General features: G+C 42.5%; 1 protein-coding gene across 1 annotated transcript; it reads right to left on the reverse strand.

Moving 5' to 3' along the window:
- Positions 1 to 1,405: 1,405 nt before the first annotated feature.
- Positions 1,406 to 1,960, reverse strand: LOC138892508 (uncharacterized). Its single transcript, XM_070176233.1, has 2 exons — positions 1,841 to 1,960; positions 1,406 to 1,735 (listed from the first exon to the last, which is right to left on the reverse strand). The coding sequence occupies exons 1-2, from the start codon at positions 1,958 to 1,960 to the stop codon at positions 1,406 to 1,408; spliced, it is 450 nt and encodes a 149-aa protein (XP_070032334.1).
- Between the last annotated feature and the right edge of the window lie 16,824 nt (positions 1,961 to 18,784).

An 18,784-nucleotide genomic window follows, 5' to 3' on the forward strand; every position in this document is an offset into this window, starting at 1 on the left:
CTTATGAGAACATCGTGAGACTCAACTCTAAGAAGTTCATGGTTCCAGTTCATTTGAGCATTTTATTAAACACTAGGTGGGCATTATGTTTTCTAGCTTCTCCTATGGTGGATTTCCCTCACCCCACAACCCAAGGTCTATCCATTTGGGCTCAACTACCTTTCCACGCTCATGATTGTACATGCATGCATAGAAACACTCTCATACCCCAAGAATTTGCTTGCCTTGTTACCTATTTTTAGTTAAATCTCGAAATTGAGGGTTAGAGTGTAGAATCGTACCTCTAGGAAGAAGACCTTGTGACTCTTTCTTGTGAATTCTTCAAGACTTGCGCCAAGATTGGTAAACACTTTGCTTAGGGATCCCCTCCTCAGGCTAGAACACTTTCTTTTCTCTAAAATACCAGTTAGGACTAACCAAAATAGACCCCAAGTTGTTTTTATAAAAATGGGGTCGGGTAAAATTTTCCAAACTTAAACTCTACGAAGTCGCGTCTGCGTTCACAGACCGGACCGCAAAATAGGTATGCGGCCCGCAGAGGGAATCGCAGAAAAGGATCCCAAAACTGGGCTGTTCAGGTTGGGTCTGTGGTAGGTCTACGGTCCGCAGACAAGTTATGCATTCGCATAATGGACCAGAAAACCTCCTTCCGAAGTTTCTTATGTTGGCTTCTGCTATGAAAGTGCGGCCTGTGAAACGATTATGCGGCCGCATAATTGACCGACATCCCAAATTTGCCCAGTTCTCTACTTCACTCTACGGCGGATCTGCGGTCTGCAGATCAGTTCTGTGACCGTACAATGGACCGTAGAAATGCCTTACTATGCCAAAAATGTCTTCAACTCTCCCAACACGTTGTTCAACCCAAAAGTCCATTCCGTGGGGAGCTTGCTTGCCGCGAAGAATCTCTACAATCATCAACACATACGTCTACCTTGGCACCACGAAACCCCAAGTTTTAGGTTAAATTTTATGGGGCCTTACATCCTCCCCCACTTAAGATCATTCGTCCTCGAATGAGGGTCAAAATCCTCCATTAGCATCCAATGTGACTCAACTGCTACTTCTTACACCAGCAGTTCCAAACTTTGGCCAACTCCCTAAATTTCCAAATATTTTGCTAGAGTCTCCCATGTAATTGGGCCTATCTACCTGCCAGAAAATCACATAACCAATCCTAACAATATACACATAATCTAACGATGAACAAAACATTAATTTAATACAAAATGTGGCCTCGTAGAAATTATATATTACCAGAAAGGAACACCCTTAACATAACTGTACAAGTGATACATAATAATTCATAGGGGAAAACTTAATAGAAACGATTACATAGCTATTCAAACAAATGAGGGTACTTCTTCTTCATTTCTTCCTCGGCCTCCCAGGTGGACTCTTCGACCTATTGGTTTCGCCATAGCACTTTCACGGAGGCAATTCCTTTATTTCTCAGCTTACGAACATGACTATAAGGAATGGCAACTGGAATTTTTTCATAAGTCAATTCCTCATTAACCTCAATAGTCTCAAATGGAACAATAAGCGATGGATCTCCAACCACCTTCTTCAACATGGATACATGAAACACCGGGTGCACTAAAGACATCTCTGGAGGCAGTTCTAGCCTATAAGCCACTTGACCAATCCTCTGAATGATTATGTACGGTTCGACATACCTCAGACTCAATTTTCCTTTCTTAACAAACCACATTATACCCTTCATAGGAGAAACCTTCAAAAACACCCAATCATTTTCTTTGAATTCCAAATATCTACGACGAACATCCGAATAGGACGTCTAATGACTCTGAGCTATTTTCAACCGATCCTTAATGACCTTAACCTTCTCCATAGCCTGATGCATGAGGTCTGGTCCTATCAATTCTGCTTCCCCAATCTCGAACCATCCAATGGGAGATCTACATCTCCTACCATCTAAAGCCTCAAACAGTGCCATCTGAATGCTAGCATGATAACTATTATTATAGGAAAATTCTAAAAGCAGTCAAATGATCATCCCAGCTACCTTTGAAGTGAAGAACACAGGTGTGCAACATATCTTCAAGCGTCTGAATAGTCCGCTCTACTTGCCCGTCGGTCTGTGGATCAAAACTTGTGCTAAGATTTACCTGAGTACCCAACCCTTACTGAAATGTCTTGTAAAAGTTAGCTGTGAACTAAGCCTCCCGATCAGAAATGATGGAACCTGGAGTGCCATGCAACATGACTATTTCTTTGATATACAACTAAGCATACTGTTCCACTGTGTCGGTAGCCTTGACAGGTAAGAAGTGTGCTGATTTCGTGAGTCGATCCACGATCACCCAAATCGAGTCGAGCATGCGAGGAGTGCGAGGTAGTCCTACCACAAAGTCCATATTGATCATCTCCCATTTCCACATCAGAATTTCTATGTTATGTGCTAACCCACCGGGCCTTTGGTGTTCGGCCTACACTTGCTAACAATTTGGACATCTAGCCACAAAGTTTTTTCCTCTTCATGTCATTCCACCAATAGACTGGTCCCGTTTTTAAAACAAGTCACTGCCCAGGCATTCCTTCTTCGCGGTCGCGAAAAGAGACCCGCGATCCCGAAGACAAAATTGCCCAGGCCCAGAAAATGTCCTTCGCGAACGCGATAGGAGCCTCGCGATCGCAAAGGCTTGCCCAACCAGTCTTTCGTGAATGTGGTCCTCCCTTTGCGAATGCGAAGGGCAATAGCCAGCTGACCCCCAAGCCCCGTTCTTCTACGCGAACGAGGGACCGACTTCATGAATGCGAAGTCCCCTAGGTCCTAAACCTTCACAAACACGACCACATGATCATGAACACAATCACATGATCGTTAACACGAAGAAAAAATCACCCCTACCCCAAATAGTTCATCGCGAATGCGAGAGAAACTCCGCGTTCACGAAGAAGAAACCAGAACCAGCAAATTCTGTATTTTTTGGACTTAACTCTAGGTGGTCCGAAACACACCCAAGCCACCCGGGACCCCGTCCAAATATACCAACGAGTCCATAAACATAATACGGACCTGATAAAAACCTCAAAAAATATAAAACAATATCAAAACTAAGAATCATATCCTAAAGTCAAATTAATCAACTTATGAACTCTAAACATCTTTAACTAGCTTCGAATGCGACGAACCATACTTAGACAACTCAGAATGAGGTCAAATTTTACACATAAGTCACAAACTACCATACGAAGCTATTCACAGGATCGAAATCCCAAACGGACATCGATATGACCAATGTCTACTTCAAACCAAATTTAAGAAACTCTAAAACCTTCAAGGTGCCAACTTTCATCAATAAGCGCCGAAATGCTCCCGGATCACCCGAAAGTCAATCCGAACATAAGCCCAAGTCTAAAATTATCAAACGAACCTATTCGGACCATCAAATCCCGGTTCCAAGGTTGTTTACTCAAAATGTTGACTCAAGTCAAACTTGGCCACCTTAGGCCATTATTAAGGAACTAAGTGTTGAATCCAAACCAAACCATTCCAAAATCAAACCGACCATCCTCGCAAGTTATAAAATAGTAAAAGCACATGCACAGAGTCTTTAATAGGGGAACGGGGATCTAGAAAGTAAAACAACAGGTCGAGTCATTACATAAGAGATATATGGTAGCATAGCGCATGGATCCGTCTCAAATGATGGAAGTCAGTGAAAATGTATAGTTTGATTGAGAAGAATACTTCAAATCAGTGGAGGATGCACAAAGTTAGATTGAAGTATCTTTGAAAAGGATGGTGGAGCCCCAAATGATGGTATGATTATGGTGGATGGTCATGAGGACTGAAATAGCTATATTTCTCGCACCTGCGAATCCAACCAGCCTCAATACCAACCGTTTCTGCGACACCTAGGCCGCTTCTATGGTCTTGCACCTACGGCCATAACCTTGCAGGTGCGATCACACCAGAAGCCTTAAGCTTCAGCAATTCCTTAAGTCCAAAACCCGGTCTGATTCCAATCTGATTCGCACCCGAGGCCCCCGAATATCGACCACAAGCACGCCAAGTGCATAAATACGACCCTAGGGAGACGAATAGCGCCACGCGCTTCAAAAACTCAAGCACAACTAAGGGTCAATAAATGACCCACATCTAGAGAGCCATCTTGCTCATATAACACCACAAGATACATGGGATCACAACACAAATGCGAATAATCAAGTTGTCTCACAACCTACATGGCATAATGGAGTATTACAGAGAATGGCTGACGACAGGAATAACATCCAACACCCGAAGACTCCTCCATAAGCAATGTTATGCTGGATGAACACATCTGACCTGATGTAGGGCATGCATTCACATTAGATGTACTAGCGAACCTCAAGCCAATTCCGATCATCCTATACTAGGCCAATAACCTTTCAAGGATCCACAATGACCCTATTCATGACACATAAGAGCAACGGTCAAATCCGGAACAAACTCCCACCGTCCATAACCAAAGGAATAGAGCGCCTCTCATTCATAACCTCTCATATTGGCAACATTACCAAAATCTCCATATCTAATTTCAATATCTAACAATCTAATGACTAACACGTCACACCTGTAATATCTTCCCGTGGGATATACTCCCACAATCATCCGTAACAGATAGTAAAATCTGAACATTAATGGCCTTCAACCATGCTATTTCCATAGTGCTAGTCAAGTATCCGCATTTCCATACCCAACACTTCTTTCACAAAACAAACCATCCTCAGGCTACCCAAAAATAGTTCTAGCATACTCTGAACATCTGAAATATTCCCCCACTCCTCCGAGCTCGTGACATTCTTACCAAAACTGAATCGCAACCTTTATCCTCAACTTCCAATTTCCATACCGCTCGCTGCACTTATCATGCCGCTATGCGAGAGTCTAAGAATTTCATAATAACCCCTAAACCACCAGTAGAATAAACACTTCATCAACTAGAACCCATTTCACTCCACTTATTTTAGAAGAATAATTGCAACACGCAATAAAATTCCCATAACCGCAGAAAGTCAAACCTCAAGTTGTGGTCTAAACCACCAAAACTCTTCCTGGATCCATTTACACATAACATGCTATCATAATCAAATACCTCCAAATCAATAAAATTACTGTGGTTGTCATGACCGCGTGTACAACCACGAATCATATGTATAGCCTTAACACACCGAAGGAACGGATCATTTCCACAATGATGTTGATTCAAACCATTACAAACTGACTCAACTTCTTCCAACTTAGTCTTGACTTGCCTTTGAAATATTGGTTCTACTCAAACACATAACGGATCTCAAACAACACTCCTCCCGAGTGACCCAAATCACGAGACCACATTATCTCAATACCCATCAGCTATCTCATACCCTCATGCATTCAATAGTATCTCCAACTGATACACTCGTTCTAAAAGACCTCCTGTGAATCTGAAGTTGTTTCTCCCATTTCTCTAACACTTCACCGCAGACCCGATGATAACATAGAAATTCCCCAAGTATTCTTCACACTCTGTTGCAAAACTCAGTCCTCATCCACATAACGAACCCAAAATCTTTAAACACTACATTTTATTTTTTGAACCTACTCTGACCTGGTCCCGAATATGTAACCAAACTCTAATGCTCTTCTAGCACATGAACACGTCCAATGAAGCAACCAGATGAACTCTTTTCCTTGCACATTACATCCACATGAAGCATAAATTCTGAGTCATCCCCGACACCTGCACATGAATCGGTAAGGCACAATGTAACACATATACGTCAAATTCCTTGTCCAAAATTCCTTGTCCTCTTGGTCATTACTAATCCACCAATGCACCGATAACCAGAAACTATACAGGCACACAACCACGTGACTCGATCATAGACGGTAGTCTCCCCCACTTAGATTTACGCTACAACCACATAGATCAAGACCCCATAATGACCTCTTCTTCCTAGTTACCATAATCCCACACCATTGCTCAGCCAAATTTCTCATAAGTTCTTGTTGGACTTATCATAACACATCCCGAATTATTAGCCACAATCGTACGCTCGACCTCCTAATAATCGTACCATCTTCTTCAAGCGATCCAAGCTCACATCACAGTACATGTATCCTATGTTGGGCAGAAAGTAGAACTCTTCGTAGGAATCCCATCAAAACCATGCAACCGCTAACCTGCTCACAGGAGATAGCCCACCTATGTAACCTCATATCGACCTCCTCCAACATCATTGCTATAGTTACATTCATCATAAAATCAATTAACCTCCCTGGGTCCACACTGATCTGCCATCCGTAAGAATCCCTTCATTCATTAACATCACCCGAAGGTCCAACAACATGTTCGAAACTCAAAGCCGTATTGCATCAAAGGCAATAATCGAATACTTCAATTTTTCCTACATACAAATCAAGCCCTTATCGTCACATTCGAAATTACTAAGAATAGAAACCACCTCAAAGATCATCTCCCTCAAACCATCGACATTGGAAATGCCGATTCGATCCTGAAGTTGCAACACACAACCATCTCTGATAACTTCCTCTTAGGTTCCATCTCACAACACCGTGCCCAGAGGCAAACAAATGATGACCAATGTGACTCCCGGGACCCCGTCCAAATATAACAGCGAGTCCATAAACATAATACGTACCTGATCAAAACCTTGAAACATATAAAACAACATCGAAACTAAGAATCGTACCCTTAAACCAAATTAATAAACTTATGAACTTCAAACTTCTTCAACTAGCTCCAAATGAGACGAACCATACTTAGACAATTCAGAATGATGTCAAAATTCCAAACGGATATCGATAAAACCAATGTCTACTTCAAACCAAATTTAAGAAACTCTAAAACCTTTAAGGCACCAACTTTAATCATTAAGCGCTGAAACACTTCCGGATCACCCGAAACTCGATCCGAACACACGTCTAAGTCTAAACTTATCATACGAACTTATTGAAACCATTAAATCCCGGTTTTGAGGTTTTTTACTCAAATGTTGACTCAAGTCAAACTTGGCCACCTTAGGGCATTATTAAGGGACTAAGTTTTGAATCCAACCTGAACCATTCCAAAATCAAACCAACCATCCTCATAAGTCATAAAATAGTAAAAGCACATGCAGAGAGTCTTAAATAGGGGAACGAGGATATCGAAAGTAAAACAACCAGTTGGGTCGTTACATAAGAGATAGATGGTAGCATAGCGCATGGATCCGTCTCAAATTTTGGAAGTCAGTGAAAATGTATAGTCTAATTGAGAAGAATACGTCAAATCAGTGGAGGATGTATAAGGTTAGATTAAAGTATATTTGAAAAGGATGGCGGAGCCCCAAATGATGGTATGATTATGGTTGATAGGCATGAGGACTGGAATGGATATGTGTATTTAAGAGGTTCAAGGTTCATACAAGTCAACCATAGTTTAGTCATACAAAGAGAACCTAATAGTGGATAACAATTAGAAGGTACATGTAACAGATAACGAATATATAACAAATAAAGAATGGGTAACATACAAAGAATATGTAACAATCAAAAGATGTGTAACAATTGATCGAACTAAAGCAAGATGCAAGATCATTTTGTACAGTGACCTAGGGATTCTAAAAGTAGATTTACCTAGATTCGGGCATGAGTTACGGACAACTACGAGATGGTACGTAGTTAACCTCATATGCCAATCTCTGGAACTAAAGAGTTTTGAAAGAAGGTTTGAAGGAGTGAAAAGACAACCCTCACGTGATTTGTGTGTGATTGTGTATGACCAAAACTCAATAGAAAAGTGATGACAATTTACTAAAGCCATAGCAAATGCATGTGTGAAAGAATATACAACACAAGTATGTGTAAAGAATATACAACATAGTCTCATGTAGGGGTGGCAAACGTGCGGGTCGGGTTGGATATGAGCGGGTCAAAAATGGGTAATTCAAAAAATGGATAAATTATCCGACCTGATCTGTATTTGAGACAGATAAAAAATAGGTTATCCGACGGATAATATGGTAATTTATATTATCCATGGCTTCTTGAATAGAATCACTTATGGGAGAATTCCTAGTCTTCCAAACTTGAGGAATCTCAATTTGAGGCTTTACAAATGTAAAAATTAAACACATTAGTTATCCATTAATTATCCATTTTCTTAGTGGATAATATGGTTCTTATCCATATTTGACCCGATTTTAAATAGTTCATTATCCAACCCATTTTTAATGGATAATATGGGTGGATAACAGTTTTCTTTTAACTATTTTGCCACCTCTATGCATGTGAAAGAATATACAACTTGAAGCACGTGACAAAGAATATATAACTTAAAGCACGTGATATGAATACACAACTTGAAACATGTGACATAGAGAAACAGAAATTGTGATATTGGAGAACCTAACCCCTCAAATAATTTTTCAAGTCAGTTGTAGTTAGAACCTGAAGACATCCCCAATAGAGTCTCCATGTTGTTACACCATATTTTTGTAAGGCCCCGTAACATTTTACCTAAAACCCGGGGTTTCGTGGTGCCAACGTAGACGTCACGGACCATAAGAGCCTTCAATATATTTTCAAGCAAAAGGAATTGAATCTGAGGCAGAGAAGATGACTTAAGCTACTCAAGGATTACGACATCAATATTCTATACCATCCGGTGAAAGGTAAATATTGTGGCGGATGCGCTTAGCCGGAAATATATGGGCAGTTTGGCTCACTTGGAGGCATATCAAAGGTTGTTGGCCAAGGAGGTTCAACGGTTGGCTAGTTTGGGAGTTCGTCTTGCGGACTCTAGTGAAGGAGGGGTGATTATGCAAAATAGGGCTGGATTATCGCTTGTGGTGCAGGTGAAGGAGAAGCAATACAACGATCCATTGTTGGTACAATTGAAGGAGGGGATTCATAAACATAAGACTATGGCTTTTTCTCTTGGCATGGATGATGGTACGCTAAGGTACCAAGGGCGGCTATGTGTTCCCAATGTGGATAGTCTCCAGGAAAGAATCATGACCGAGGCTCACACATCTAGGTATTCTCATTTTCACTTTGCTTGGCAGATTTTGGAGCTCTTGGGGAGGGGGTTTTCACCTAGCATCTTGAGGTAAGTAATTTCTACATAATGTGAGTTTAACACATATACTATGAGTAGATTATAACATAGAAAATTGTGAAATTATGGGATTTTGTTGAAAAACCTAGGTTTTGGTAAAAATAGGATTAGACTAGGAAAATGATTATGGAATTGAGTAGAAATTATATATTTGAGTTCGTAAGGTCATGGTTAACATTTACTTATGAAAAATTCCGGAATCCGAAAACGTGGGCGTGAGGGTGACTTTTAGGAATTTTCATAATTGGGTTGGGTAATTACTCTCATATTAAATTGTGAACTTTTATGCATATATTGATTAGTTTGTACGATCTTTGGCTAGTTTAGGATTGCTCGGCAGCGATTTGAGGCTATTAGTGTGATTTGAGGACTAGGAAGAGGACTTGGAAATGAGGTAAGTCTCTTGCCTAACCTTGTAAGAGGAATTAACCCCATAGGTGTTTAAATTGTTATTTGTTGATAATTATGGGTGTTACGTATGCACGAAGTGACGAGAGTCCGTACGTAGTTAAAATCATGTTATGTCCGGGTAGACATAGGACTTTATTATGCAATACTTGTAGTATTTGAACCCAACTTGTTAGTTTAATTACTTGTATTAATAAATGAAACTTGATTAGAGATTATATTAAATCGAGCTTCGTTACTTTGAGTTTTGGAAGAGAATATTCGATTATTGATAGAAAAATTATGTTGCTTTATGTGCTTATCATGGTGTTGTAAACGTATGTCCCGTAGCCCGAGGACTTTCCCTATTTCTGTGGATCAGGCCGAATGCCTCGTAATATATATATATATATATATATATATATAATGAGATGCATCTATGTATCGAGTCATACGACCTCGGTAGTGTATGTACACGATTAATATAGATCGGGCCGTATGACCTCAGCATAACTCGTGTGTAATGTCACTAGGAGTCCGATCATACTTGATATTTGCTGCATGACTTGAGAATTAATAAATACTTGGTGGCGCATACTTGTCGAAATTGGCATGTGATATTTATGGGTTTTAAATTGATATTTTGTTGAGGAATCACTTATTTAATGCTTCTTATTCCATTGTTCCTGTTGTATTTCCTTCCTATTTACAATTCTTGCACTTTATCTATTGAACTCTAGTAAGTGTCGATGTAGACCCCTCGTCACTACTTCTTCGAGGTTAGATTAGATATTTACTAGGTACACGTTGTTTACGTACTCATGCTACGTTTTGGCACAAATTGTGCAGGTACTGAGGCAGGTACATCTAATTTCCGATCAGGCGCGCATCCACATTATCCGGAGGCCTAGTGGTGAGATGCTTTTCATGCTCCTTTCTGCAACACTTGAAGTCTCCTCCTTGTCCTATTTACTATTTCTGTCTATTTTATTTCAGATAGTAGTTGTAGGTTTTTTTTGTATATTCTACTAGATTGCTCGTGCACTTGTGACACTTGGTTTTCGGAATTGCTAGTAGATATTTATGATTTTTGCCTATTAATTTCACTACTTCACTCTTATATTTAATTTTATACTTTATATCACCATGACTATATATTCTTGGTTCTTTATTAAATAAAATTCATGACTTTACAACTAATTAAAAAAAAATAATTAAATGGATAGTTCACCATTGGCTTGCCTAACATTAACGTTGGGCGCGATTGCGGCCTATAGTGGGAATTGGGTCGTGGCAGCTTGTTATCAAAACACAAGGTTCATATAGGTATCACAAAGTCATGAACAGGGCTAATAGAGTCTTGCGCATATGTACGAAGACGTCCGTACTTATCTTTAAGAGGCCACAGGGTGCTAGGAAACTTCTGTTTCTTCATTTCCTATCGTGCAATTGATGTTGTGCTAAGTATCTTTCTCTTATTCTCTCACAGATGGTGAGAGCGCACGCTAAGGCAGTACCCGGAGGTAGAGGGGCTGCTACCCCAGACATCAGAGGCAGAGGGCACGGGAGGGCCATAACTCCTATTAGAGGACGAGGGCATCCTGGGGTTTCTCCCATTGTGCCACTAGTGGATCCAGTGGAGGATCCTGTGATTGAGAAGGAGGATGAGGCGCCCGCAGCTAAGCCGGCCCCAATAGATTTCATGACTGCATCGGGATTTTAGGAGCTCATGGGATGTATGCTTCGGTTCATGGATTCTATGACGCAGGCTGGTTCATTTCCAGCGGAGCCATCCATATCTCAGGCGGGAGGGGGAGCAAAGATACCTATCGCTCAGGCTCCAGGGCACGTTGCTGTTGTTTATCAAACCCCAGGTGCACTACCTGCTGGCGGGGTCTAACCGGTTGCAGCAGTTATGCCAGAGCCTAGACCAGCCATAACCGTTGAGTAGAAGAAGAAACTGGACAAATGGACTTAGCTACATCCTCCTGTCTTTTGTGGTGAGCGACATGAGGACCCACATGATTTTATTGATCGTTGCAGGGACAGGTTGCACAACATGGAAGTATTGGAGTCTAACGGGGTGGACTTCACTACCTTTCAGTTGGAGAGCAAGGCCCCTAGATGGTGGCGGTCCTATCTTTGTAGAAGGCCAACAAGTTTAACTCCCTTGGCTTGGGTCTAGTTCACATGCCTCCTTTTACAGAGGTATATTCCACACTATTATAGGGAAGAGCTATAGGGTCGGTTCGAGTAGCTCCGGCAGGGTCAAATGTTTGTGACCAATTATGAGGCGAGGTTCTTTAAGTTGTCTCACCATGCACTTATAATATTCCGCACATATGTAGAGAGAGTGCGGAGGTTTATTGCATGCTTACATTATGGTATTCAGGTTACTATGGCCCGAGAGGATGAGATGGGGACTCCTTATGAGTAGGTTGTGAAGATAGATTAGAGGATCGAGGGTATCTGCATCCAGGGCCGATTGTATATGATGGGGGAGAAGAGGCCTCAGCATTGTGGAGTATTTAGTGGCGGCCCATCTGGGGGCAAAGGTCAGTCCATGAGGGGTCAGTCCAGCAGGTCCAGGTATTCAACACCACCGCCTGCTCTGGGTGCCCCGACGCAACCCTACTTCAGCACCATTCCAGAGAGTACCTACCATCCACTGGCTATTCAAGGTTCCTCCAGTGGGTATTCAGGTCACCAGGGTCAGACCCAAGGCCAGTCATCTTCTGCACCTAGAGGTTGCTACTAGTGCGGGGAGCTTAGTCATATGAGGAGGTTTATTCCAGGCTTCTGGGCAAGGAAGTATAGCAGGGCCATTTGCCCATGATCATAGCACTAGTTGCCACACCACACCACCCGTTCAGCATGCCAAAGGTAGAGGGCAGGTCGGTAGGGGTCGCCCTAGAGGTGGAGGCCAGCCAGTTGGCGCTCCGGATAGGTTTTATGCCTTTCCAGCCAGACCATATGTAGTAGCCTCAGACACCGTGATCACTCGTATTATTTTCGTCTGCGGTAGGGATGCTTCAGTACTATTTTATCTAGGGTCTACATATTCATACGTGTCTTGTATATTTTCTCCTTATCTGGATGTCTCTCATAAGTCCTTGGGTGTTCCTGTATATATGTCCATGCTTGTTGGTGATTTTGTTATTGTGGATCGAGTTTACTGGTCCTATGTATTGACTTTTACATACTCATGCTACGTTTTGGCACAAATTGTGCAGGTACTGAGGCAGGTACATCTGGTTTCCGATCAAGCGCGCATCCACATTATCCGGAGGCCTAGTGGTGAGATGCTTTTCATGCTCCTTTCTGCAACACTTGAAGTCTCCTCCTTGTCCTATTTACTATTTCTGTCTATTTTATTTCAGATAGTAGTTGTAGGTTTTTTTTTGTATATTCTACTAGATTGCTCGTGCACTTGTGACACTTGGTTTTGGGAATTGCTAGTAGATATTTATGATTTTTGCCTATTAATTTCACTACTTCACTCTTATATTTAATTTTATACTTTATATCACCATGACTATATATTTTTGGTTCTTTATTAAATAAAATTCATGACTTTACAACTAATTAAAAAAATAATTAAATGGATAGTTCACCATTGGCTTGCCTAACATCAACGTTGGGCGCCATTGCGGCCTATAGTTGGAATTGGATCGTGGCAGCTTGTTATCAAAACACAAGGTTCATATAGGTATCACAAAGTCATGAACAGGGCTAATAGAGTCTTGCGCATATGTACGAAGACGTCCGTACTTATCTTTAAGAGGCCACAGGGTGCTAGGAAACTTCTGTTTCTTCATTTCCTATCGTGCAATTGATGTTGTGCTAAGTATCTTTCTCTTATTCTCTCACAGATGGTGAGAGCGCACGCTAAGGCAGTACCCGGAGGTAGAGGGGCTGCTACCCCAGACATCAGAGGCAGAGGGCACGGGAGGGCCATAACTCCTATTAGAGGACGAGGGCATCCTGGGGTTTCTCCCATTGTGCCACTAGTGGATCCAGTGGAGGATCCTGTGATTGAGAAGGAGGATGAGGCGCCCGCAGCTAAGCCGGCCCCAATAGATTTCATGACTGCATCGGGATTTTAGGAGCTCATGGGATGTATGCTTCGGTTCATGGATTCTATGACGCAGGCTGGTTCATTTCCAGCGGAGCCATCCATATCTCAGGCGGGAGGGGGAGCAAAGATACCTATCGCTCAGGCTCCAGGGCACGTTGCTGTTGTTTATCAAACCCCAGGTGCACTACCTGCTGGCGGGGTCTAACCGGTTGCAGCAGTTATGCCAGAGCCCAGACCAGCCATAACCGTTGAGTAGCAGAAGCAGCTGGACAAATGGACTTGGCTACATCCTCCTGTCTTTTGTGGTGAGCGACATGAGGACCCACATGATTTTATTGATCGTTGCAGGGACAGGTTGCACAACATGGAAGTATTGGAGTCCAACGGGGTGGACTTCACTACCTTTCAGTTGGAGGGCAAGGCCCCTAGATGGTGGCGGTCCTATCTTTGTAGCTGGCCAACAAGTTTAACTCCCTTGGCTTGGGTCTAGTTCACATGCCTCTTTTTACAGAGGTATATTCCACACTATTAGAGGGAAGAGCTACAGGGTCGGTTCGAGTAGCTCCGGCAGGGTCAAATATTTGTGACCAATTATGAGGCGAGGTTCTTTGAGTTGTCTCACCATGCACTTATGATACTCCGCACATATGTAGAGAGAGTGCGGAGGTTTATTGCAAGATTACATTATGGTATTCAGGTTACTATGGCCCGAGAGGATGAGATGGGGACTCCTTATGAGCAGGTTATGGAGATAGATTAGAGGATCGAGGGTATCTGCATCCAGGGCCGATTGTATATGATGGGGGAGAAGAGGCCTCAGCATTGTGGAGTATTCAGTGGCAGCCCGTCTGGGGGCAAAGGTCAATCCATGAGGGGTCAGTCCAGCAGGTCCAGGTATTCAACACCACCGCCTGCTCTGGGTGCCCCGGTGCAACCCTACTTCAGCACCATTCCAGAGAGTACCTACCATCCACTGGCTATTCAAGGTTCCTCCAGTGGGTATTCAGGTCACCAGGGTCAGACCCAAGGCCAGTCGTCTTCTGCACCTAGAGGTTGCTACGAGTGCGGGGAGCTTAGTCATATGAGGAGGTTTATTCCAGGCATCGGGGCAAGGAAGTACAGCAGAGCCATCTGCCCAATATCATAGCACAAGTTTCCATACCACACCACCCGTTCATCATGCCAGAGGTGGAGGGCAGGTCGGTAGGGGTCGCCCTAGAGGTGGAGGCCAGCCAGGTGGCGCTCCGGCTAGGTTTTATGCCTTTCCAGCCAGACCATATGTAGTAGCCTCAGACACCGTGATCACAAGTATTATTTTCGTCTGTGGTAGGGATGCTTCGGTACTATTTGAACTAGGGTCTACATATTCATACGTTTCTTGTATATTTTCTCCTTATCTGGATGTCTCTCATAAGTCCTTGGGTGTTCCTGTATATATGTCTATGCTAGTTGGTGATTTTGTTATTGTGGATCGAGTTTACCGGTCCTATGTAGTGACTTTTTGTGGTTATGAGACTAGAGCAGATCTTTTGTCACTTGATATGATCAACTTTGAGGTCAACCTGGGCATGGACTAGTTGTCTCTGTACCATGCCTATATTTATTTCCATGCCAAGACTGTTACTTTGACAATGCTAGAGTTGCCGAGATTGGAGTAGAGGGGTTTATCTATCAATACATCTAGTCGGGTTATCTCTTTCTTAAAGGCTCGACATATGGTCGAGAAGGGTTGTTCAGGATACTGCTATGGAGACTCCCACGATTGATTCAGTGCCCGTGGTGCGGGAGTTCTACGATGTATTTCCTTCAGATCTACCAGACATGCCACCAGATCATGATATCGATTTCAGTATTGATTTAGCGCCAGATACCTAACTTATCCTTATCCCACCATACTGCATGGCTCCAAAGGAGTTAAAGGAATAACTAAAGGAGTTGCTTATGAAGGGGTTTATTAGACCGAGTATTTCACCTTGGGGTACACCAATGTTGTTTGTGATGAAGATGGATGGGAGTATGTGGATGTGCATTGATTACCGCCAGTTAAACAGAGTTACCATTAAGAACAAGTACATATTGCCGCACATTGCTGATTTGTTTGATCAGTTACAGGGTGCTAGGGTGTTCTCTAAGATCGACTTGAGGTCTGGGTATCATCAGCTGAGGATTTGTGCTTCAGATGTTCCGAAGATGGCTTTCCGGACTAGATATGGCACAATGAGTTCCTAGTGATGATGTCCTTCGGCTTGACTTATGCCCCGACATTGTTTATAGATTTTATGAATTGGGTGTTCAGGCCATATCTTGATTCATTTGTCATTGTCTTCATTGATGACATATTGATCTATTCGCATAGTATGGAGGAGCACGGATAACATTTAAGTGTTGTGATTCAGACATTGCGAGAACAGAAGCTATATGCTAAGTTCTCCAAGTGCGAGTTATAGTTAGATTCTGTGGCATTCTTGGGACATGTTTTACGAGGTGAGGGTATTAAGGTAGATCTGAGGAAGATTGTGGCAGTTCAGAGTTGCCCTCATCCTACAACAATGACTGAGATCAGGAGTTTCTTGGGGCTAGCAGGTTATTATCGTCGGTTTTTGGAGGGTTTCTTGTCCATTACAGTTCCTTTGACTAGATTGACCCAGAAGGGTGCCCCATTCAGATGGTCCTATGATTTAGAGGCGAGCTTTCAGAAGCTCAAGACTACATTGACTACATCACCGATGTTAGTGTTGCCCTCCGGTTCAGGGATGTATACCGTATATTGCGACACTTCACACATTGACTTGGGTTGTGTATTGATGTAGGATGGGTGAGTTATTGCATATGCTTCACGTTGGTTGAAGCCCCATGAGAAGAATTACCTGATTCATGATTTGGAGTTGGCCGTGATAGTTCATGCTCTCAATATTTGGAGGCATTATCCTTATGAGGTGTCATGCGAGGTTTACACCAATCACCGTAGTTTGCATCATTTATTTTAGCAAAGGGATCTTAATCTGAGGCAGCGCATGTGGCTTGAGTTACTGAAGGATAATGATATTACTATCCTCTATCATCCGGGCAAGAAAAATGTGTCTGCATATACCTTGAGCAGAAAGGCCAAGAGTATGGGTAGTTTGGCATTCATTATAGCAGAGGAGAGGCCATTGGTTTTGGACATTTAGTCCTTAGCTAACAGATTTGTGAGGTCAGATATTTCAGAGGCCAGTCAAGTTCTTGCATTTGTTGTGGCTTAGTCTTATTTATTTGAGTGGATCAAGGCTTGTCAGTACGACGATCCGCACTTGATGGTTCTTAGAGAGACGCTGCTAGGGGTGGTTCCAAAGAGGTTACTATCGGTGATGATAGTGTTCTGCGACTCCAGGATCGCCTATGTGTTCCTAATGTTGATGGCCTGAGGGAGACGATTCTAGAGGAAGCACACAGTTTGCGGTATTCTATTCATCCAAGTGCTACAAATATGTATCGTGACCTGAGGGAACATTACTTGTAGCGGCGAATGAAGGACTTAGTAGAGTATGTGGTGAGATGTCTAAATTGCAGTTAAGTATGAGCACCAGAGGCTAGGTGGCCTACTTCAGCAGATGATTATACCCTAGTGGAAGTGGGAGTGCATTACTGTGGACTTCGTAGTTAGGTTACTGTGGACTTTGAGGAAATTTAATGCCATTTGGGTCATTGTCGACGGGCTTACAAAGTCGGCGCACTTTATTCTCGTTGTGACTACGTACTCTTCATAGGAGTTGGCCCAGATTTGTATTTAGGCGATTGTCCAGTTGCATGGTGTAATGACCCGACCGGTCATTCTGAGCATTTTTATGCCGATGAGCTATTTGAAGTCTTGAGTAGTTTCGTATGATGTACTATGACTTGTGTGAATCGTTGGTTTTGATTTTCAGGTGATTCGGAATTGATTTGGAAGAATGATTCTCAACTAGGAAGCTTTAAGTTGGAAGAGTTTACCAAGTTTGACTTTTTAGTATTTGACTTTGGATCGGAGTTTTGATGTTTCCGTTAGGTCCGAATGATAATTTTGGACTTGGGCGTATGCACGGATTTGCATTTGGATATTTCTAGAAGGTTTCGGCACTAATTGGTGTAAGTTTAAAATTTTATGGTACAGAATGTTCATAAGTTTGACCGAGAGTTGACTTTGATGATATCAGGTTCGAATTGTTTTTCCGGGGGTTGGAATAGGTTCGTTATGTCATTTGGGGATTGTGTGCGAAATTTGAGTTGATTCCGAGTTGATTTGATATGGTTCGACACGAGATTTGGAAGTTGAAAGTTCAGAAGTTCATTTGAGTTGATTCGGTCTCGGGAGAGTTTCAGACATAATTCGGATCATTTTGGAACTTATTGGTTAAGGCTGGTTTGTGGCAGGATCTTGAGTGATCGCACCCGTGGCTAGTTTTGTGCAAGTGCACTGGTCGCAGAAGAGGAAGTTTGGCCGCACCTGTGACGAAGGCTGGAGTTGAGCTACCTCCGCAGAAGAGGGATTTTTAGTGTATCTGCGACATCGCAGATGCGGGGAATGGAGCACAGAAGCGAAGTTTAGCGCAGAAGGGCGATTTGTTGTCGCACCTGCGTGGGCACAGAAGCGTGGCTTATTCCGCACGTGCGATGGGTGGGTTTTCAGCGATTCTCCGCAGAAGCGTGGTTTGGTCACAAAATCGACGCCGCAGAAGCGGCTACTGTTCCGAATAGGCGGAAAGGCCTGGGTAGAAGCTATAAATCAAGGGCTTGGTCATTTTATTCACATTTTGGGATTTGGAGCTCAATTTTGGGCGACTTTTGAGAGGAATTTCACCACATGGATTGGGGTAAACTGTCACGTCCCAAACTCGGGTAGCGCGACCAGCGCTCAACTGAGAGAACCCGGCCGAGCAAGCCTGTTAGATTTCCTTCTACCAAACTCATCCATGAATAAAGAGGATATTCACTCCATTAATCAAACACCAAAAACATTTCATTAATAACTTCCATTTCATTCCCATTAGCAACTTCATTCATAATTCTCAAAATATTACGAGTTTATAGAATTAATGCAAAACATAATTTTTAAATATCAACATTTCTAGTTTAATTCCCAACATCAACCACAACCCACAACCTCTCTATGGAGCCTCTAAGTACAATAGAAAAGTAATATGAAAATGCTGGCAACAAGGCCCCAACTATACCTCAAAACACAGTC

The sequence above is a fragment of the Nicotiana tomentosiformis genome, chromosome 5 (assembly GCF_000390325.3).
Source record: "Nicotiana tomentosiformis chromosome 5, ASM39032v3, whole genome shotgun sequence".
Classification (NCBI taxonomy): Eukaryota; Viridiplantae; Streptophyta; class Magnoliopsida; order Solanales; family Solanaceae; genus Nicotiana; species Nicotiana tomentosiformis.

Bases quoted from the DNA above. Each gene is read 5' to 3' on its own strand.
- LOC138892508 (XM_070176233.1), bottom strand. From the start codon at position 1,960: ATGGCACTGTTTGAGGCTTTAGATGGTAGGAGATGTAGATCTCCCATT. The intron at 1,736-1,840 runs GTCATTAAGGAT...GTGTTTTTGAAG, and splicing joins AGGCTATGGAGAAGGTTAAG to GTTTCTCCTATGAAGGGTAT.